We start from the raw sequence: 23,697 nt of genomic DNA, 5'->3' as shown, positions 1-23,697 counted from the left end.
CATTTTCTTAAGGTCTTTTGAAGTCTGTGCTTTTGTGTCCTAATTAAGAAATCTTTGCTATCTTAACATCAAAGTTTTTCCTTTATGGTTCCTGTAAAAATTTTATAATTTTGTCAGTACATCTAGGCCTATAATCTATTTCACGTTGATTTTAAAAATAATAGTTCATCTTTTCCCAAATGTGTATTAGGCTGTCTCATCATCATTTCTTGAAAAGACTATGCTTTTCTCATTTAATTATCCTGGCTCTTTTGTCAAAAATTAATTGACCATATATGCGTAAGTCCATTTCTGAGCTTTATTTGTTCCATTAATCTGTGTCTTTTCTTATGCCAGTAAGACACCTTCTTTGTAAGTTGATATAAGTCCTACTTTATTCTTTTTCAAAATTGTTTTCACTATTCTAGATCCCTTAAATTCCATATAAATTTAAAAATCAACTTATTAATTTCTGGCAAAAAAAAAATCCTACTAGGATTTTGGTAGGGATTGTGTTGAATCCATAGATTGCTCTGGGGAGAACTGACTTCTTAACAGTACTCTCATCCACAAGCAAAATGTATCTCCCCATTTACTTAGATCATCCTTAGCAGTGTTTCTTAGTTTGATGTAACTAAATGTTACATATATGTTGTTACATTTATCTCAAGTATTGCATGCTTTTTCAATGCTATTGTAAATGCTATTGTAGTTTTTTTATTACAATTTGTAATTCTTCATTGCTCACATGTAAAAATGCAATTAATTTTTTGTATTGATCTTATATCCTGAGATTGCTAATCCTTTCAGTTCTAGTAGCTTTATATTTTTGAATATTGCTTAAGGATTTTCTATTTGTTAAGACCATATAGTCTGCAAATAAAGACTGTTTTACTTTTTTTCCCCCAGTCTGTATATTTTTTTCTTCCCCCACATCTTAATGCTGTGACTAAGACATCCAACAGAATACTAATTAGAGGTGGTCAGAATGAGCATCCTTACCTCAGTCCCAGTCTTAGGAAGAAAGCATTCAGTTTTTCACCATTAATAATGATGTTATCTATAGTTTCTCATAGATTTTCTTTATCGGGTTGAAGAAGATTCCTTCTGTTCCTAGCTTACTGAAAGTTGTTAGAAATTAATTTTGTCACAATTTTACTCAAATAAAAAAAGAAATTAATTTTGTCAGATGCTTTTTCTACATTTGCGTGAGACAATCATGATTTTTCTCTTTTGTTCAAAGGATGTTTTTTTATTTCTTATGCAGCAAGTTCTTATTAGTTATCTATTTTATACATATTAGTGTATGTTCAAACGATTTTTGAATCTTTTTTCATAAGTGATATTTACCTGTAGTTTTCTTCTAATAAATTTATCTTCTTTTACACTAATATGTATAAAATGGATAACTAATAAGAACCTGCTATATAAAAAATAAATAAAATTTTAAAATTCAAAACAAAAAAAGTTATTTTAGTATCGGGATAATGCTGCCCTCAAAAGATGAGTTATGGAGTGTTCCCTCCTTTATTTTTTGTACATTTGGTATTACTTTTACTTAAATATTTGATAGAATTCCCCAACGAAGACCTTTGGGTCTGTCTTCTTTGTTTTCTAATATAAGCATTTCAAGTTATCAGTTTTTCCTCTAGGCACTGTTTTAGCTATCGGCCACTTGTTTTTACATGTTGTGTTTCATAATCATTCAAATCGAAATGCTGTCTAATTTTCTTTTAGATTTTTATTTTGATTTATGGAATATTTAGAAGTCTGTTTAATTTCTAAATATTTTGGGCTTTTTCAAGTATCTTTCTGTTACTGATTTTTTATTTCATTCAGTTTTCGTCAGAGAACATATTCTGTATGATGTCTATATGTTTATATGTATTAAGATTTGTTTTATGAACCAGTATATGATCCATCTTGGTTCTATAGATGTCAGCCAGGTCAGGTTGGTTAATAATGTTCAGGTCTTCCATATTCTTTCTGATTTTCTGTCTAGTTGTTATTATTATCAACAAAGGAGAGGCGAACTTTGCAATGATGATTGTGGATACGTCTGTTTCTTCTTATGGTTCTGTCAGGTTTGCGTCATGCATTTTGAAGCTCTGTAATTATATGCACACAGAAGTTTATGATGTCTCATTTATGAATTGAACAACTTATCAATTCGAAATGTCTTTATCTCTGGTTATTTTTTTTTTCCTTTAGTCAACTTTGTGTGAAAGTAATATAGCCATCCCAGCCTCTTTTATTTTGTGATACGCGGGCCTCTCACTGTTGTGGCCTCTCCCGTTGCGGAGCACAGGCTCCGGACGCGCAGGCTCAGCGGCCATGGCTCACGGGCCTGGCTGCTCCGCGGCATGTGGGATCTTCCCGGACCGGGGCACAAACCCGTGTCACCTGCATCGGCAGGCGGACTCTCAACCACTGCGCCACCAGGGAAGCCCTCCAGCCTCTTTTTGATTAATGTTTATGCAGACTATCCCTCACCTTACTATTACTTTTAACCTGTGACTTTATATTTTATTATTTCATTTTATCTCCTCCCTTGACTAATTAGCTATACACTTGGGTTTGTTTCTATAATGGTTGCTCTAGAGTTTCAAACATGCACCTGAAGCTTATCACAGACTAACATCAAATGATGTCATACCACTACATTTGTAGTTTTGACTCTTAAAACAATACTCTGCTGTTTACGCTCTCTGATCCTTTGTGCTATTTTTTTTTTTTTTTTTTTTTTTTTGCGGTACTCGGGCCTCCCACTGCCGTGGCCCCTCCCGTTGCAGAGCACAGGCTCCGGACGCGCAGGCCCAGCGGCCACAGCTCATGGGCCCAGCCGCTCCGCGGCATGCGGGATCTTCCCGGACCGGGACACAAACCCGCGTCCCCTGCATCGGCAGGTGGACTCCCAACCACTGCGCCACCAGGGAAGCCCCTTTGTGCTATTTTTATAAAAACATTTCACTTCCCCAAATGTTTTAAATCCCACAATACAGTGTTAATATTTTTGCTTTAAACAGTCAATTATCTATTAAATAAATTTTAAAAAGGAAAAAACATATTTACCACGTACTTACTATTTTCTAGCACTGTATTCCTTTGTGTAGATCCAGGTTTCTTTATGGTGTCATTTTCCTGCTGTCTGAAGAACTTCCTTTAACATTTCTTGTAGTGCAGGCCTCCTGGAAAAGAATTTCTTGCTTTTGTTTCTTTGAAAAAAGAATTTTTTTCTTATTTTTCATTTATTAACGATTTTTGCTGGATATAGAATTTTTAACAGGTTTTCTTTCATCACTTCAAAGATGTGTCCAGCTGATGAAAATTTTGAGATCACTCTTTTCTATCTTCCCTTATATGTAATATGTCTTTTTTTCTCTGAATATTTTACAGATTATTCTTTTCATCACTGGTTTTCAGGAAGTTAAGATGTGCCTTGATGTGTTTTTGTTATTGTTGTAACTTTTTTTTTCCTGCTTATAGGCCTCAATTTGCAGGGCTTTAAAAATCTATCCATTTTAAAAAGGATGTCAAACACTGGAAGCATTATTTTGCTGAATGTTTGGATTTTGGTTATTTTCTTTTAAAAAGTATGTGAAGTTTGCTTTGGCAGGCAACTAAGTTATTTAAAGATTACCTTGATCTTTACAAATGTTTTAAAGCTTTGTTAGAGAGCAGTGGTGTGGCCTTTACTCTTTGGGTGGTGTAATGCTAAAGCGTAATCTGGTGTCTCTAGTGAATCATCATAAGTGTTCAGCAGGTTCCTTCTATTCTGGCTGCTTGGAACTCAGACCTCCCAGCCTGTGTTAGCTCTGGGAATTGTTCGGCTAATTGCTCCCTAGGAGTTGTTCTTTGCTCAAAATCATGAAAGTTTACCATACACAAACAGAGATCAGTATTTAGTTAAAGTCTCAAGAGAACTCAATGAAGATTTATGGAACTCTTTCCCTGAAAATAACATTTGAAATTAGTTGTATCTCTTTTTTCCCCCGTAATAGTAGTACATCTGTATTCTTAATTTCTGTTTTATGTCATGTTGCATTGTGTAGAACATTCAAGAATAATGTTAAATAATGTAGTGATAGTGGTATTTTTGCTGTGTTCTCAATTTAATCTAAATGCTGCTGTTTGCTTTTTATCATATTTGCTCTCAGATTTTGATAAATATTCTCTCAATAAAGAAAGTTACACTTCTTATGTAGATAAGAGACTTTTTCTATGACTAGATGAAGTTTATTAGTAAAGGCCCATTTATCATTATATGGTAATTTGAGCATGTGTATGTCCTAAAATCCTGCAGTTTCCATCCTAGAGAAACTATTGTCTTATGGACACAACAGACATATATAACAGTAATCATAGCAGCATTATTTGTAATAAAAAAAACTAGAAATAATTTAATGGAAGAACAAATAAATAGCAGTCTATTGATACAGGATACATCTCTGTGAAGTGGAACTATTTTGAATAGGTAATGGTAACAAGAAATTAGAATCATGGTTACCAGTGGAGGTTGGAGAAGTGATGTGATTGGAGGGACATAATACGGGGTTTCAGTGGTTTGTGTAAGATTCCAGCCTGATGTTGGGTCTGTGGAGATCATTTCATTATTTTTATATCTCAAGTATACATTATCTGTCTTTTCATACATAGGAACTACTGTAAAGAAGCAACTAAATTAAGTAATTTACACTAAGACACATTGCTTATAAATAGGAAGGAATTAACAAGCCACTAATTTGTAAAATTCAACACTTGTTAACTTGTGTTGATAATTCAGTAACAGTAATTTAAACCTAATAACCAAGTTGGTAATTACTCTTTTCTGTCATATACTTACAAAACCAATAGCAGTTTATCATAGAGCAGCTACATTTCCAATTTTAGTATCAGTAAATGATAAGTTCAGGATATGACTGTTGGTATAAAATAACAATTTTTAAATGTTGGTAAAAAATAGAAACAAGAAAATATTGCCTATATATTCAAAAATGGAAAATCTCTTAGATTTGTTGAAGATACTTATGACTTCTTCCCTAGGTTAATGTCTTAATGGTCAAGAAAACATGTATTATAGCTTATTAAAGTTATAGAATAAAAATTATTATATAAAATTTAATATTAGTAAAATTTTTATAAAGTGGCTAAATGTTTTTACAAATAATGTCATAGAATAGTAAAATTTTGACTGTCTCATGTCCATTAAAGTGTATTAAAACTATAATAATCAATTTTCAGGTAGAGATAGGGAGGTACTAGACTGTAGTTGACGAACATGGGCTCTGGAATCAAAACTGCCTTGCTTAACATCCTGGTTCTTCCCTAACTGGTGGTATGACCTTGGGCAAATTGCTTAGCCTTCCTGAACCTTGTTTCTCATCTGTAAAGTGAGGGAAACGTACTTAACCTCACAGAGATACTTTGTAATCATTAAGTGAGATAAATCACATAAAGGCTTTAGAATAGGGCTAGCACAAAATAAATGTTAAATAAATATTAGCAATTATTGTCTAATAATTAACCTGAACTTTCTACAAAGTTTGTAGAACTACCTCACAGGTAATCTTTGTCAGGCTATTGATGAGCTTGGCGTGTGATGTAGTTTTTTTTTCATTTTCTTAGTAATAGAGGAATAGGTCAGATACAGAAGCCAAAGAAAGCCAGATGTACGTATTAACATAACACCCACACGTAAAATCACTGTTATATTAGGTTACATAGACTGCATCTTGGGCCACATTATTTTTTCCATGACTCTAATTCCTTAATTTTGTATTAAACTATATAAGCCTTGCCTTTTTTACAGGCTGTGTAGAATGTATCAGTAATGGAATCTTTATACTCTGAAGTATAACTATGAGGTGGTTCTGCTGTGTTTTACTGTGTTATTTCACTATCATATTGAAAAGCATTCAGATTCTTTAGCCCTTAATGTGGGGGATTTGATTTGCAGCGTTTTTTAAAATAAGATATTGATTCAGTATTTTGATAGTTTTATATAGATTCCACAATCATTTTATATGGAGCCTCACTGTATCCATCCAGATTTTCAAAGCTATACCTGATAGTATTTGCTGTGATTTTACTCTTATTAAAGCAAGGAATGGTGATCAGTTACAACTTAACAATCTTGTTTTTATTTTTAAATGGCTGTTGGTAAATAAATGAAAAAACTTAAAATGAGAAGTATCTATAATCAGAAAAGCATATAGATATAATTCCATTTTGGAGTGAAACAAAATTTGGAGCATACAGTATAAGTTTTTAGGGAATCATTCTTTGCCTTGTATTTTTTGTGTTCATTCTTTTACCTGTGTAAGCTCTGTTTTACGTTTACGGTGTGAGTACCTTAAAGGCCAACAGCCTTGTCATGTGCCTCTATAAAATACACATGTAAATTTTCGCAGCTCTAATTTTCATTTCCCCAAAATGCCATTCACCAAGGGCTCTCTATATGTGTTTTCTCTTCCTTAAAAGCTGCTCCATGTACACTCGTTAAGGTAACCTTGACTTTAGTCCTCAGATAATTCATCCATCAATTCTTGTGAAGCTTTGCCTTTTACTGCCTTCCGACCATCCCCAATCCTCACCTCCAGCACACTTTAGACACATACCTGTTGTATAATTGTTAATGTAGCTATTTCTCTTCACCCTTGACCATGAACTCTTTGAGGGCAGGGGCCATGTCTTTTTTTTTTATGCCCAGGACGCACCTTAAGGGCTCATATTGAGGAGTCCAGTAACACAGCCCCCAACCCTGCAGTGACCACTGTAGTTTTGCTTACTCTTTCACAAGCATTTGACACTTGTGCTGTGTAAGTTAGATCTGTTTTGTTCAAAAATTGAACGTAAAATTGCCCTAAAAAATTTTAAGTTAAAAAAAAATTAGTGAAACATTTCACACCAAAAAAGAGCAATACTAGGTCTACTCTTACTTTTCTGCTACACTGTATTCCTTGAATTCTGAAACACACTTTTTGCCTTTCTTCTATAGGTGAAGCCTTGAAGGGAAAGATCACAGTGCACAAGAATAAGAAGGATCCACGGTCTCTCATTGTGACCCTCACATTGGATAATTCAACTCAAACTTATGGTCTCCAGTGAAAAGGCCACAAAAGCACTACTTTGCAGTTTTTGTTGTAGGGGAGGGGTGGGGAGGGAGGGGAGGGAGGGTTTTATGTGAGCGCATGGATGATGGGTCCTTTCCTGAGCCTCCTCAGTAGGAGAGAAGAAGCATGGCAGGAATCTGAGGATGCAGCTAAGGAGGGCACTGCCTGATCCTGGTGATCCACCGCCTTAATCACATTCTTGGAAGTCTGGTCAGTGAGATTTAACCAAATGTAACCCCTACATTGAGTTTGCCTGTATTGAAAGTCATTTAAATTGGCCTAAATTTGGAACAGAGATAGTCTTTTGTTGTTTTAAATAAGTTTCTTACTATAAATTTTAAATACTGGTAATTGATTAGTTATTTGGATGTTGTTTTATTAAACTAGTAACTGTGTACAAGGTATTACATATTTTATTGCAGATTTCCTTTCTGAGGAGTAGTTTTAATTGTATTTGCTAGAATATCAGGCTATAATACATTAAAAGAGCAAGCATAAGGGACTAAAATATGGAAACGAGACCACACAAATTGTATTTGAAGACAGCTTAGTTGATTGCCACATAATTCTGTTCTCATTTTTTAGATTCTTCTCTCTTTGCAAATATTCTTGAGTCATATAGTTTTCTAGTATTGCCCAGGAAATCTAGTTTCAATGCATTTACCCTAGGTTTCATAAAAGTTTTTAAAGATTGGGATAAATATGTACTTATTTACTAATACTTTTTTCAAACTAGATTTATGTGCAAAGTTAAACATGTAACTGTTAATATACTTATATCACTATACAATTGTGTCATTTACAATTATTGACTCAGTTTGAAGCGCAGAACAGAAAACATTCAATTAAATATATACAACAACCATTAGCATTATAAAGTGACATTTCAATATATTAAAGCCTTTTATAAAATCAGAAGCATTTAAAACAAGTCTTAACAAAGGAATCATTTTTAAGATAACGGAAATTTTAAGGAGAAGTGGGTCACATGCTTCTTTTCAGTTCACCAGCTGGTTCTTTTTCAAAACAAGACACACACAAGGCAGCATAGTTAAGTGTTGAGAAGCATGCGCTCTGGAGCCAGTTCAGGCCTTGGCTGCAGCTCTTACTTCCCATGTAATCTTAGGTTCCTTAACCTCTCTCCCCCTCCATGAATGTTGCCAATTCATAAACTGATACATTTCAACTGTTGATACTTAGATCAGTGCCTGGCACATAGAAAACAGTCAGTACATGCTAGGTGATATTAATTATCATCATCATACAGAAGGGACCCCTTCCAAAGAATATATGACATCGACATTAGATCAGTTTGTGAATTGTCAACCTCATCAAATACTACGCTAGTATGTGTGTGGGAAGATTACAACAGAAATTAATATTTAATATAGGAAAAACTGTATCAAAAAGAAATTGTCTTTTGGTCTTTATTAGAAAATTGGACTTATAGCAATGGGAAGAATAACCCCTTCAAATTATGATATTTCAGATCTTAGTCTAAGTCTTCCTTCATAAGCATGATTTCTCTTGTCACTGGGCTAAACTAGTTAGCTTGTTTTCACCATGATTTGAATTCAGACCATTACTGGAAATGTGTAGTGCTGATAATATATAGCACAAAGTACTTTAAATTTTTGTCTGGAATGGCTTCACGTACAAATTTGAGTAGGGTGGGATGATAAAACAAAAATAAGCCCGTAAGATTTACCATTAAATTTTTAAAGTAACCAAAATTTACTTTTTTCTTTTTTATAAGTGCATAACAGATACTTTCTACTATTTAAAAGAATACTTCTCAAAAATGATTTCTTATTAAAACTCTTGTTTGATTTTTAGGGGATTTTCACCCAGTGGCTCTACTTATTTTCTTCTATTGGTTATAAGTAGTCCAACCATAGTTAGTGGATCTCTGTTCTTTTCAGTTAGCCTTTCCAGGCTGGAACATTCTAATTTGTGTAACTAAACATCTTATGAGATGTGAGAGTCCAAATAATAACTCTTTGATTAGAATTTCAGCCATTAAACTGTTGTGGAAAGTAAGTACTTTATAGCCCTTACAGTGATAAATGCAATTTTCTTTCATGCTGTGGCAGATGGGCATTTATGGTTAGCAGTTTGCTCTGTCCCAAGGATCTTATTCCCATTAAGAAAATACATTTTTCTCCTATTTTCCTTTGTGAAAACTAACATTATAATTTTGTAATGTGTGGGGTTCGCACGATTAGTCATCTCTGTTTAGTAGAGCAGTATTTTCTAAAAAGAGCATTTTGAAAGGAATGTTCCAAGAAAACAACTGAGAATGTACAGTGGTTGCACAGTGAAGGTGGTTAATACGTAGCCTCAACTGCTAGGAACACACTTTAGAATGAATCAGAGAGCTGTCAGATAACTTTGAAATAATTTCTGTTTGGGGAGGAGGGTAAGGCTCCACAGAATTATTTGCTTTCTTATCACTTAGTCTAGATTAACAGTCTGGTTCACCTGTGTCTCGCAGCATTCTACCTGTCACTTCTTTTCTTTTTTTTTTAAAGATTTGTTTATTATTATTTATTTTACTTATTTTTTGGCTGCATCGGGTCTTAGTTGTGGCACGCGGGATCTTAGTTGAGGCGTGCCGGATCCTTCGTTGCGGCACGTGGGCTCTTCGTTGCAGTGTGCGGGCTTCTCTGTAGTTGTGACAAGCGGGTTTTCTCTTCTCTAGTTGTGGCACACAGGCTCCAGGGTGTGTGAGCTCTGTAGTTGTGGTGCGCGGGGTCCAGAGTGCATCATGGGCTCTGTAGTTGGCAGCACACAGGCTGTCTAGTTGAGGCGCGCAAGCTCGGTAGTTGTGGCGTGCGGGCTTAGTTGCCCTGCAGCATGTGGGATCTTAGTTCTCTGACCAGGGATGGAACCCACCTCCCCTGCATTGTAAGGCTGATTCTTTACCACTGGACCACCAAGGAAGTCCCTACCTCTATCACTCCTTAAAAAGGAATATTTAGAATGTATTGTGTGACATTGCTGATTTGAGATCAGTCTAGACTAATCTCACCAATCAGGCTATCAAGTGGAGGAAGCAGGGTAACAGTACAGCTAAGATCATTCAACAGGAAAAATTAAAACAGGATGAGGCGCCACTTGGCTTCCACTGGCCATTTGGTAAGCTTCTAGGCCATAACATACCCAAAACGTCCAGGTGTTCAGATTTTCCTGTGTAGTAGAATATCTCAAAAATACATATCAAGTATGCAGTACTGTCATAGAGTTTCAATCCATTATGAAAGGCAGGGTAAGTAAGATAGCTGAAGTCAAGCATTGTCTACCTCAGGGTCGGTAAACTACAGCTTCAGTCTCAATATTAAGTATCATTCTCACTACCTATCTTTTATGCTCACTCTCTTTAGTATCCTAATTCCAGTAATCCTGCAACTGCACCAAGACCAAAATCCACTGATACAGATCACATTTTCACTGTCCCTCACCTCTTCATTTGTACATTTCCCACTTTGCCCACCTTAAAATCCATAATCCATCATTATAAGCACTGTTCTGCATGTCTCCCCTGTGTCATCAGGTTTTCCCTTTACTGCTCTGTGATCAACATACAAATAGGCTATTATTTATCCTACGTTAAAAAAAATTTCAACTCCACTTCTCCCTCCTGCTGTTGTGTCACTATTCTAGCTTCCCCTTTACATTGAGACCACTCAGAAAGACTTGTTGATGTTCACTGTTTTGTCTCTTCCCATTATTTTTAAGTATACAGTATAATGAGTTTTGACAAATGTATGCATACAATCAGCATTCTATTAATACTTAGAACATTTCCTTCACAGCAGAAAGTTTTCATGTGCCACTTTGCAGTCAATACTTAGCCCTACTCTCCTCCCTGGGCAAACACTAATCAGACTTCTATCAATATAAATTTGTTTTGCCTGCTTTAGAACTTCATATAAATGGAATCGTGTAGTAGGTACTCTTTCATTTCCAGCTTCTTTCAGCACAGTGTTTTTTGAGATTCATCCATGTTGATATGTGTCAGTAGTCTATTTTTTTATTACTGGATACTATTCCACTGTATAAATGGGATTCTGCTCATTTGTTTATCCATTCACCTGTTGTCGAACACTTAGACTGTTTCCAGGTTGAAGCTGTTACGAATAAAGCTGCTGTGAATATTTTTATAAAAATCTGTCTTGAGCCCACTCTCACCAGAACTTCTGCCTCCACAACTCCATTGCAACTGCTCCAAGGTCACCAGTGAACTACATGTTGCTGATTCCAGTGACCAGTTCTCAGCCCTCGTTTTACTTGCCTTACTAGCAGTACTCAATGCCGATGATCCCTCTCCTGGAAACGTGGGCTTGGCTTTCCCTTCCTCCTCCTTGGCTTTCTCTTCACCTTTGACATGTTGGCACCTTGGTCCTGGGATCTCTTTTCTGTCCATCTTCCCTCCCTTGGTGATTTCATCAAGTCTTATGGTTTTAAATACCAATATCTAAATGTGTATCTCCAGCCATCTTTCTTCCACTGCCGTCTGTATCCAGCTGCTCAGATGACGTCTCTAGGTGTCTCATGGGCATCTCAAAATTAACATTCAAAACTGAATTTCTGATCTTCCCCAAACCCTGCTGTCTTCCTCCATCTCAGTAATGGAACTTCATCTTTCAGCAGTAGCTCAGGCCAGAAAACTTGACCCCTTTCTTTCACTCCACATCCAAGCTGGGCAGCAAATCTTATAGAATCTTCCTTCAAAATACAGCCAGAACCAAAATAGATCTCACTACTTCCACTCCTGCCACGCTGGTCCAAACTGCTGTCATCTTTCATCTCGATCACTGGTTCTCAAAATGTGGTCAACACACCCCTAGTGACTCCAAAAAAACCTCTTACAGGAAGTCCAGGAGATCAAAACCGTTTTTGCAATAGTACTAAGACAGTGTTTGCCTTTTTCACTGTATTAATATTTACACTAATGGTGCAAAAGCAATTGTGGGTAAAATTGCTGGGCCCCTAGCACAAATCAAAGTACCAAACTATACTAGTAGTCACTGTATTCTTCACTACCACATGCTCTCATTAAAATGTCCTCATGAAGCTGTAAAAAATATTAATTTCATTAAATCTTGACCCTTGAGTACATGTCTTTTTAAATTCTATATGATACTAATAAAGCACTTTTATTGCATACTACAGTAACAATATTTGTCTGCAGGAAAAGCAGTTGTGTGATTGAGTTGTGAGCTGAACCAGTCACCTTTTTCATAGAACATCATTTTTACTTGAAAGAATGACTAAAAAGCTATGACAGATATTGTCCTGCAAAAGAAAAAAGTGAACTTACCACTTCAAATAAGACAACTGATAGGATTTGTTGCTAGTTTCAAGTTTTTAAGCTAAAATTAGAATTTTGGAAAACATTTATCTACCACCGTGAGCTTGAAGGCTTCCCAGTTCTTCCAGACTGAGATAAATGGTATAGGGAGGAAAACCTCTTTTTTCCTCTACCATTTTAAGTTCTCAACTGAGACTTCTGTAACAAAAGACAGATTAACAAGAGGAAAGCATATGAATGTATTTAATACAAGTTTTTATGAGACACACAAGCCTTCATAAGGAAGTAAATGAAGACCTTAAGAAACAATTAAACCTGAGTGTTTTTATGTTAGGTTTGATGAAGAGTGGGAAGCCTTGGGAAGATGTAGTAGGACAAAGGTGAGCTGAATTTAGTAAACCGGGAAACAGCAAGGCCCGATTGTTGGATTCTTCCGGGCAGCCCTGTGCCTTCAGAGATAAGGATGTGCCTTTCCTCTGGGTACAGGGAGGGCACCTATCACATGATGGTTTTATGACCTGCTTCAGGGGAAGGTCAGGAGGTCCTTCCTGAAGGTGGAAGAAATAAGAACAAATCAGTGTTTATTCTCATAGCCTCTGTTGAGCACTGTGGGTTCACCTGTTTGCTGAGAAGCAACAGGTCATAAGCAGACTAACAAAATAGAAAAGAAAAGAAAGAAAGAATCTTCCTTCACCTGCCATTTCTCAGATTTTTCAGCTTGAAATATTCACTGTGCCAAGGTGCCATATCTGGAGGCAGCGTGTTCTGAACCTGGACAGTGGTATAATGACTGATTTTTGACACTGTGTAATGAAATGTGTCAACATTTGGAAGAGCTGCATAATTCAGTGAACTAATATTCCCCACTCACCAAATTGCATAATGCTAATAATATCCATTCAAGGGGCAAGATAAACTACTTGTCATGTTTGGGTTTAGTATTGAAGATTATCTATGTGAGGCCATATTTTCTTCATATACCTCAACCAAAACAACATTTCATAGCAGGCTGAATGCAGAAGCCACTATGATAATCCAGCTATGTTATTCTAAACCAGATAATAGAGATTTGTAAACATGCTAAACAACACCACTCTTGTCACTAAATATTGTTTTGAAAAATATAGTTATTTTCATTAAAAAATGTTATTTCTGTGTGTGGGTTTATTATTCAGTGAATTAATCCAGGACTATAAATGTTTCTCAGTTTTAATTTCTAATATAATAGCTAGCAGTAGATGTAATCCACATAAACAAAAGCTCTCTGGGGTCCTTAATAATTTTTAAGAATGTAAGACCCTCCTGTTTTTTTCTGATTTTGACCCACCGCACCCTGCCCCTATCTGTTCTCAATACATCAGCTGAAGTAATTCTCTCAGGACGTAAATCAGATTGTTATTCCTTTACTCGAAACACTCCCAAGAAGCTTCTCATCTCCCTCAGAATAAAAGCATAAGTCCTTACATTCACCTGCAAAGCCCTACACAGCCTCACATCCCATCACTTACTTCTCTGAAGCATTCCCTACTGCTCCCCCATGGACCCACCTCCAGCCACCCTGGCCTTGCCCTCCTTCCTCACCCTCGTTCTCACGCTGGAAGGCACACTTCTGGCTGAGGCTCTTCCTTCTGCCTAAAAAGCTCTTCTCCCCAGTTGGTCCCCTGACTTATTCCCTTGTCTCCTTCAGGTCTGGCCTCAAAAGTCAGTTTCTCAACGAGACTTCTCTGGCCAGCCAATTTAAAGTTGTACAACTCACACTCACGCTCCCAATCCCCTCCCCCTCTTTTATTTTTCTCTTGGCTCTTATTGCCATCTAGTATACTATTTTACCAATTTATCTTTATTTTCTTTCTCCCTCTACTAGAATGTAAGCTCCAGGAGGACAGGGATTTTTGTCCGTTTTATTAACTGCTGTATTGTGCCCTGGCACATAGTAGGACCTCAGTAATTATCTGTTGGATTAAAAAATGAATGCAGGGAATTCCCTGGTGGTCCAATGGTTAAGACTTGGTGCTTTCACTGCTGAGGCCCAGGTTCAATTCCTGGTCAGGGAACAAAGATCCCGCAAGCCACACAGCCAAGAAAAAAAAGAAGAATGCAGCATTTACTGGCCAGTCATCTAAGACTGGTGGTTTGCTACAGTTAACCAATGATACAATGCTGGTTTATCCTAATTATTATCTATGAATTATTTTTGCCTTTCTGAGTTAGGAAACTTCTTGCATATCAGTTGTACATATTTAAATGTTTCTGTTTTTTCACCCACCCTGATGTTTTAAAATTTCAGAGCCTAAGACTATCATATGGTTTTGAGCCCACAGAAGAACCCTGGGTTTGCATAGGGATGAGTCATTTAGTTGACATATACACATTTACATAGTTTTTAATTGACTTGCATGTTCATCCTTTGCAAAAAGTACATAATTTTGTATATTTCAGAATTGTCAAAGACTAATTCTGCTGTTTGGTAAGTGTGTGGAAACTGCAGAGATATAGTTTAAACTTCTTTTAAAAGATCAAATTATTTCTAAAACAATGCTGTTTTCCTTATTTATGAATTAGTAGATACGGAAACAAGGACAAAATTATGAGTCACTCTCAAAATCTCTTCAATGCACGGCTACATAAACTAATAACATTCATAATAGGAATATTTTAGCTAATGAGAAATCTTGACCATAAATTTTCAAAATCTTACAGAGTTTTATAACAACAGTAACAGCAAGGATTTTTTCAAGTCATGTTTTTGTCTCCATCTCTATCCCAAAGGATGTTGAAAGAACAAAATGTCTTGTGTGGTTTAAGCAGTGCCTTTGGAATGTTTTCTGAAAGCAAACAGCACATTTTTCCCCATCGGTGACTGGAGCAGAGACCACATGAACGTGAATGTAGCCCCAGGTCATTCTTTCATTAGTGTGTGTGTGTCTCCAGTGACCCTCCTGCTGGGAACCCTAATAGGATTTCTTCCCCTTACACCTTTGTCTGCCCTGGCTTCTCACACTGTTCTATGGTGTTTGGTTTAATGAGGCAACTCCTGTGATTAGGGGGGTGGGGTGTGGGGGGGAGCCTTTTTCCTTAAATAGATACAAGGATAGCTGAGGGAATTCAAAATTATGTTCTGTGTTTCTTACCATTATATGTGACCCAGCATTTGATGACAGACCTGAGTATGCTGAACCAGGAAGATGACAGTAGTCACTTAATCTCAGGTCTCAGCCATGGCTGGGCAGGTTGCATGTCACAGAAGAGGCTCCATCTAGCCTTCATAATGTGGAAAGACAGAAGACTACCTGGGAGTGGAAAGAGGTGGGTGCAGAAAAGCAGAGGAGAAAGTAGGAACACTAACATTTTTCTGATGAAGTAAGAACTTGAAATACAATCTAGTGTCGATGGGATAAGCAATAAAATCTATGTGTAAGATGTCTGAAGTAACCAATTATGAAAATTGGAAGGGTAATAGATGCTGGGAAGGTTAGGGTAGTTTAAGTAAGTAAAACCCTCTTCTGCTGTAGAGAAAGGTAATAACAGATACTGCCTAAAATGGATGTATCAAAAATAGAGTTATAAATACATTATTTAAAGATTTAAAGGTGACGGCAAGAAAAATTTAAAACAAATTGTTTAACAAATTAAAAGAGGTTGGTTCTGGGGAGGAGGAGTGGGGTTGAAGAGGACTGGGAAAAGGGAATCTTGTTTTATTATGATCTCTTACAGTCTTTGATTTGATAACCAAGTATGTATGTGTAAATATATACATACATATCTGCTAAGTAATAAAAGTAAAACATTTGAAATTGAGCCACAACTAGTGACTTCTCTGATAGTCCGTGGAGAGGTGGAGCAGTGTCTGGGATGTCCAGCTCGGGTCTGATTCAGTACATCAGCTCCGGCTGTGAGCCTTGTTCAGATGTAAATGCTGCACAGAGGCTTCGAATGGCCTGCACTGATCCTGGTGTCTCAGCCTTGAGGTTGAGATTTGGATGAAAGACAAGTAAAAAAGGCTCATGATAGTAAAGAGCATTACTAAGTGCAATCTCAGAAAACTGAGTTATTTGCACATCCTTCGGATGGCCTAGAGAAATGGTCCTATCCTAGTTTGGTTACCTACAGAGAATTATGGACACAAAGTAGCTCTGGGGAGCAGGGAGACCCTTTCTCGGCCTCAGCTCTGTATCAAGTCCCACTTGGGAAAGAGAAATCTTGACTTTATGCTTGCTGCTTATGCTGGAGGTGGAAGAGAAACATAACTCTTCAGAGCTCGTTAGTCCAGAAATTTCCTTATTTTTTCCTGCTGGTGGTTTTAACCACTTGTTCCCAAATGCAGGTCCACGTGCCCTGGGGAGCTTTATTTAAAATGCAGATCCCTGGACATCACCCTGGAGATTCTCATGCTGTAGGTCTTGAGGAGCACTTGGGAATCTGTAGTGATTCTGATGTGCAGCCAGGTGTGAGAACAACTGCTTTAATCCAGTCTAGTTACGTAACCCTCACAAACCACCTGGAGAAATAGAAGATCAAAGTTCAAAGACATTGAGTCATTTTCTCAAAATTGCACTTACAGTGAAGTTAGTATTTTAAGCATATGTGTCTGCTGTGGTGTGCTGGTAAATGTTTAACAGCCAGTTCTACAAAAACAGACCTCCTCCCCTTCAAAAGAGCTCCGATTTGGAGCCCTTGACAAATTTTGGTGGTGTAAATACTCTTCCCATGGCTGACTTCAAGCTACCAACATGATGTCACTGAACTTGGAGGTGGGAAGAGATGCTTAAGAGATCCTAGATATTTTCACCATGTAGACACAACCTTAACATCAAGGACTTACTGTAAAAAATATATTTATCTATTTTAAATATAGCAGTATGTACATGGTAATCCCAAACTCCCAATCTATCCCTCCCTACTGTTGAGATTGGTATAGTGTAGGTCCTAAGAAGTGCTGAGGGAAAGAGACCTGATAACCCTGACCCAAAGTTTCCTTTTTTGTTTAACAGCATTCAGCTGATCCTGCAGAATCAGTGTTCCTTAGAATCCACTTGGGGACAAGCTGTGCATTTGGGGAAATTCTAGCAAATTGATTAAAGCACAGACTCTGGAGACAGACCACTTGAGTTTGAATCCTGACTCCACCATTAACTAGTTGTGGGTCCTTGGGCAAATATAACCTTCTTGTCTCACTTCCTCAGCCATAAAATAGGTATAATAATACAAGCACACCTTGGAGATACTGTGGGCTTGGTTCCATACCACTGCAATAAAGTAAGTCATATGAATATTTTGGTTTCCTAGTGCATAAAAAAGTTATGTTTACACCATACTGTAGTCTATTAAGTGTGCAATAGTATTATGTCTTAAAAAATGTGTATACCTTGATTTAAAAATACTTTATTGCTAAAAAATGCTAACCATTCTCTGAGCCTTCAGTAAGTTATAGGGGTAATATCAAAAATCAGTGCTCACAGATCACTATAACAAATATAATAATAATGAAAAAGCTTGAAATGTTGTGCGAATTACCAAAATGTGACACAGAGACACAAAGGAAACAAATGCTCTTGGTAAAATGGTGCCGATAGACTTCCTCAACACAGGTTACCCCGAACCTTCAATTTGTAAAAAAATGCAATCTCTTCGAAGTGCACTAAAGTGAAGTGCACTAACACAAGGTCTACCTGGAATACCTATTTCATGTGGTCGTTGCAAAGAGTAAATGAGTGAACGCACATGTAAAGTGCTTAGGGCAATGCCAGGCATCTAAAAAGCGATATGTAAATGCTTTTAGTGTCATGTTATTCTCATACCACTAGGCTTCCAGCCCAATCATTCCAGTCTCCCCAACTCTCAGGTTTCCTGTCAAGCAATCTGGAAGAAGGCAAAGGGATGGGAAGGAAGGGTCTCTTGACATCCTTTTCTGACATCAAAGCATCTCTAGCCACACTAGAGGGATATATGATTTGCCATTTTCTTCCCAGAACCTGCCAACTGGGACTGTGATTTTAGATGTACATGTATTTAAATAAAAATGCCCTTAACTAGAAACCATTTAGATATCCCATGACATTGGTTACAGAGAACTTTTCCCTTGCATTAAAAAGAATACTAGTGAGTTTGTACTAGGCCTCTTCCTTCTGAGTCAGCATCATCAGGAGCAGGAATTGTCACCCTTCACAGAAGACTGGTTCCAGGTTCCGACCTTCCGTAGCTATCTCACATCCGTAGCTTCTTCCCAGTCAGGTGAAGGGCATGAACCCTTCCATTTTTTTGCCTTCTTGCCAACTTAGCTGATTGTATTCTACTCAGTAAAGGGGATGGTGGTGAGGTAACAGCATACAGAATTCCATAAGAGTTGGCTTAAGAGAAGCTAGCAGTGACTTCATCCTACTTTTGTGAAAATCTGATTTTATTTGAAAAAGAGTGTGTTGAGGTTAAGAGCATGAAGAAGTTATTCAAAAAATATATATCTAAAAGACCAACAAACAAAAATATTTCTAACCTCACTAGTAATCAAAGAAATGTTAATAAAGTTAAGATGTCATATTTCTTCTATCAGAGCAAAGATTTTTTTTTAATTGTTAAAACCTAGTAGTGGCAAAAGTGAGGAAATAAGCACTTGATGCACTGTTATCCGGAGTATACAATCTTTTTGGAATAATATTAGATAATGTGCCTCAAGATGCGAAATGCATATGCACTTTGCCATAGCAATTTGACTTTAGAAATTTATCACAAGAAGGAATTGGACATGTAAACAAAAGTGTATGTTCAGAGAGATTCAGAATGGCTCATAATAATAAAAAACTGGAAAGGATACTAATTATCTATGTAATAGATTGAATGGTTGGTCTTCTTCACCCCAATCTGCACATGTCTTCATTGTAAGCAAAGTTTAGACTTGGCCACGTGGTAAGCTTTGGTCAATGGTACGTGGGCAGAAGTGACATTAAGCCTAAACTTTAAGAGACTTCAAGTGTTTCTGCTTTCCCTCCTGTGTTTTTGTATTCTCCCTAGCATGCCTCAGTTGGCTCTTTGGCCCCAGAAAGAGGATGAGAGACACATGGAGAAGAACCATCTTTGCCAGCCTATAGATAGAGCAGCTATAGACTGAAGCAGAACAGCCCAGCTGAGGCCAGGCTAGCTCAGCCAAACTCCAGCCAACCTGCAGACATGTGATATATGTATGGAATTTATATAGAATATGTATAATTTATATAGAATATGTATATTGCTTAAAATTGTTTTAAGCCACTGAGTTTGGGGATGATTTGTTATGTAGCAGTAGTTAACCAATACAGACCATCAGTAGACTGTAATATGTTATTATATGGTAAACCATACTACAAAACTGTTATAAATGGTGATATGATCTATATTTACTGACATGAAAAGATGTCTATTCAATATTGTTAAGTGAAAGAAATAAGATTTCAGAACACTATCTAGGCACAAATACACGCACAAACATACATAGATGTAAGAAAGGATGTTTTGCAGTGCTGACTTCTCGGGGGGGCAGTCAGGAATCAGGAAAAAATTGTTTTTCTTTTCTCTATAGTTTTGTTTATTGTTTGATTTTATTTTTCAAAGAGCATCCACCTGTTTTGTAATCGGAAATAGGGTAATGGCAATAAATATCATACGTACTGAGAGAACAAAAAGATGAGCCTTTGTAGAATAAAGAGAAATGCAGTTAGAGAGGAAAAGAGGAGCCCAGATTACATGCAGCCTTGAAAGGTGGCTAGAGTTCAGATTTGATGTATAAAGAATTAGAAGTAGACGTAATAATAGTTAGCATTGATTATTGCTTATGCTAAGTATGACGGTAAGTGTACTGTCTCACTTGGTCCTCATAGCAATCTTATGAGGTCAGAGTTTTAACTTTTCTTACTTTACAGAAAAAGAAACTGAGGTTCAGAGAGGGTAAATACTTTGCTGTGGCTCACACAGCTTGGATCTGAACCCAAGTCTGTGTCCAGAGCTCATCTTCTCTCCAGTATACACGCTTATTCTCACTGCATGGCTTTGAGTGGAAGGAGGACATGGAGGAGTGACCAGGAAGCACCAGGTATGGAATCCAAATACCCGAGGGACTGTGGGTAAAGGATAAGTAGAGAGTGTTAGAGGATATGTCACAGAATCAGCCAGAATGAGAGGTCAGATCCTACCGCTGCAGTTAGGAGCTGAGTAATTGTGCACCAGTTACTTAGGCCCCTCCAGCTCTGGCTCTATCCTTCCATGAAAACATAGAATAAATAATAAATGCCTTCTTCCTGCTCACAGGAATTACTTCAGTGCCTGGCATAGAAGACACCAATAAGTGATTGCTAATATTTTAACATAAGTAAAGGCACTTTGGAAACTGTAAAATGCCAGTCAGATACTAATAGTTGCTATCTGTAATTTGAATGATCACAATAGTTAAAGGAAATTGATCAAGTCGGCTGAGGAGAGATTGGAGTCGCCTGAGAGACGGCTCGCCTGACCTGTGAGTGTCCTGATGGGCTCGGGACGGGCTGGCAGTGGGGATGCCTGTCAGGCAGGGGAGACATTCCAGTGGAAGAATCCACAAGAATTGGCAACTGGCCGGTAACTGAAGATGCATGAATGTGACAAGTTTAAAAGGCTGCCAAGATTTCAAACCTGGAAAAATAGTGATGATCTTGATGAAGAAAGCTTCATTCTCAGTTTGTGGGAAATGTTTGAAAAGTCAGGGAAAAACTCTCTGTGAAGGATCTGTTCACTCATTCATTCATTCACAAATACGTATGGAGCAGTTGCCATGTGCCCGGCACTGTAGTGTACTCAAGCAGATTACGGTGTGTGGTAAGGGCGGCGGGGGACAAATATTAATCAAACAAGCACACAAATCAGTGTAAAATATGCCTCTGATACAGGGGGTGATGGAAGCACAGAGCTGGAAAATGTTTCCTGAGAAAGTGATGATTCAGCTGAGATCTGAAGGAGAGTAGAAATGTGAACAGAGTTTAGCTCAGGCTGTTACTTTGTAGATGCGCAGATCAGCTGTCCCAGAGGCCATTTACATCTTGCCGTGTAAATCAGAGGTTCTCAAACTTGAGTGTGCACTTGAATCCTGCTGAGGGCTTCTTAATACACCAGCTTCTGCGCCTTCCCCTCAAAGTTTCTGATTCCGTGGGTCTGGGTGGGGCCTGAACACGTGTGCATATCTAACAAATTCCCAGGTGATGGTGATGCAGCTGATCTGGGGGCCAGCCTTTGAGAACCGCAACGCTAAGTGAACAGCCACACCACCTCTTGCCAATTCATAGTTCAAAACATGAGCAACTTCTAACAAATGTTTCCCAGGTTGCTCACCACAAAAATCAATTTCCAAAGTCTTTGGGTTGAAATGTTTTTACACCAGGTTAAGCGTTAACATTACATGTTCAACCTTTCTCTTTACTGAAAAAAAATAAACAAAAAAACACGGCTGTAATCGTAGAATCACCCTGCAGTTAGCTCTGGGTGAACAAATGTCAAAGCCCTGCAAACAACTCTAATGGAATCTCTGAAGGGAGAAGATGAGTGCCTGGCCTCTGAGACCGTCCTGAGAGGCAGAGGGCTGTTTGAGTGCAGAGCCAGACAAGGCACATGCTGGGGGGAGTGGGCTGGTTTGGGATGATCCTGTAATTGATAGCGTAGGAGTTGTGTTCCTTGGAGGTTGGGAAAAGGGGAGCCTGCCAGCCACCAGCTACTCATATATTTTAATACTTAACAAAAAAAAACAGTCTTTAAGATTACACAAGTCATGCACAACTATGTCACCTTTCTGAAGAAACCAGAGCAGTAAAGATAAGGCCTCTCCAACACTGATTCTTCTCTCCCTTTCCCCAGAACTAATTTATATTGTCAATTTGGCATTTATGTTGCCAGGCTCTCTTCTATACAGTTTCTATGGGAACAATTGATTACTGTTTCCTGTGATGGTATCATACTCTCTTGTTTCACAACTTATCCTTTTTTCACCCATGGGTATGTGCTATGGATTTTTCCATGTCAGTACATATCTCCACCAGACTCTTCTTAATTTTTGCATATTACTGCATAACAGAACAAATGAGGTTTATTTATAGACCAGCATTGAAGTGGCTTCCTCTCCTTCCATTTTTTGTTGTTGTTTTGTCTTGTTTTTCAATGATGACAAACAGTGCCCGAGGCACCATTCTTTATGTGCCTCCCTATAGGCAGGTGTGGGTGTTCCTCTAAGGGACAGATTGGGAAAGAGAACCACTGAGTCCCAGTATTTGAAGGTTTTTTTAACCTTTTAACAGATACTGCCAAACTGCCTCCCCCTCCCAGTAACAGGGTCACTGCTTTTCCCTTCAGCGGGCTGCTCATGTCACCAGGTCTCACACAGTCCCATGAAAGCAGCTCTCCTAGCTTCTGCCTGTCCTGGAGGGCTCAGACCCGAGTCTGTGGGACCAGGCTGAGGATACAGAGCTGAGCAGACACACACCCCCTCACCTCCCCAACCCCGTTTTTCCCCTTCAACTCCAGCCACATTTCAGGATTAGGAAGCCCAGCTCATCCATTCATCACGTGGATAGCTGAATCCCATTTTTAGACTTTAGCTGAGACCTCTGGTGTACGTGACAGATAAAGGTGTCCCAGGAATTTCACTATTGCTGAGCCTGCACTTCAGAAAGAATCATTTTCACTGGGCCTGAGAGATAGCGCAGCGGTTCTCATTCATTCTCAGGACTTAGCCCTTGTGGCCCCGAAGACTTCCTGGCCTCCCTCCTCCAGGCAAGTCGAGAGCTCTTTTTGATCTTCAGACAGAGGATCTGTCTCCTGTCTGATTCGGTTGCAGCCATTTATAGTGCTGCTGCGCCCATCAGACTGGCTGAATCTTGAGAACAGATGATTCTGCCTGCCTTTAAATTCCCAGTTCACTGCCTGCCTTTAAATTCCCAGTTCACTGCCTGGCGCTTTTAGGCACACAGAAAATGTTTGTCCAGTGATTGAATGAGGCAATGAGACATTGAGACCTTCTGGAAAGTGGAACTATCACTAGCAGATGGGTTCAAGCACAAACCGGCTTGGCAAGGCAGGTAACATGGGGGCCTCTCAACGTGCGCCCTGGGTGATGTTTGTCCCTTTCTCGAGGCTGTGTGCTCGTGACAACAAAGACTCCTCCCTGCTTACTACTGTATCCCCATACCTAGAACAGAGCTTGGGACAGATAGGCCCTCCATCCGTATTTATTGAACAAATGAACGAACTCCAGGTGTATTTCCATCTGTCTTCTCTTTAGAGACACTAGCTTGATTTTCTGGTTTT

The 23,697-nt window shown here is 38.1% G+C and overlaps 1 protein-coding gene and 1 long non-coding RNA gene across 7 annotated transcripts in view; both read left to right on the top strand.

Moving 5' to 3' along the window:
• Positions 1-7,878, top strand: part of PRMT3 (protein arginine methyltransferase 3) — a 136,841-nt gene extending 128,963 nt beyond the window's left edge. For 5 of the 6 annotated variants that reach the window (XM_027115186.1, XM_027115183.1, XM_027115182.1 and 2 more), the window contains one exon: positions 6,977-7,500. In XM_027115186.1, the coding sequence (XP_026970987.1) occupies positions 6,977-7,086 (110 nt within the window). In that variant the 3' untranslated portion in view covers positions 7,087-7,500. Of the gene's footprint in view, positions 1-6,976 lie in introns of all 6 variants that reach the window. The other variant, XM_027115180.1, reaches the window with a different exon arrangement.
• Positions 7,879-14,425: 6,547 nt separating this feature from the next.
• On the top strand, positions 14,426-23,315 carry LOC113624912 (uncharacterized). Its single transcript, XR_003434509.1, has 3 exons — positions 14,426-15,711; positions 20,295-20,464; positions 21,600-23,315. It is a non-coding gene; the product is annotated as an uncharacterized LOC113624912 (long non-coding RNA).
• Positions 23,316-23,697: the final 382 nt, after the last annotated feature.

This window comes from Aethalodelphis obliquidens, unplaced genomic scaffold (assembly GCF_003676395.1).
Source record: "Aethalodelphis obliquidens isolate GAN/ISIS:26980383/991018 unplaced genomic scaffold, ASM367639v1 scaffold14, whole genome shotgun sequence".
Taxonomy (NCBI): Eukaryota; Metazoa; Chordata; class Mammalia; order Artiodactyla; family Delphinidae; genus Aethalodelphis; species Aethalodelphis obliquidens.
Note: the sequence above shows the minus strand (reverse complement) of the source record. Positions and strands in the feature narration are given on the sequence as shown.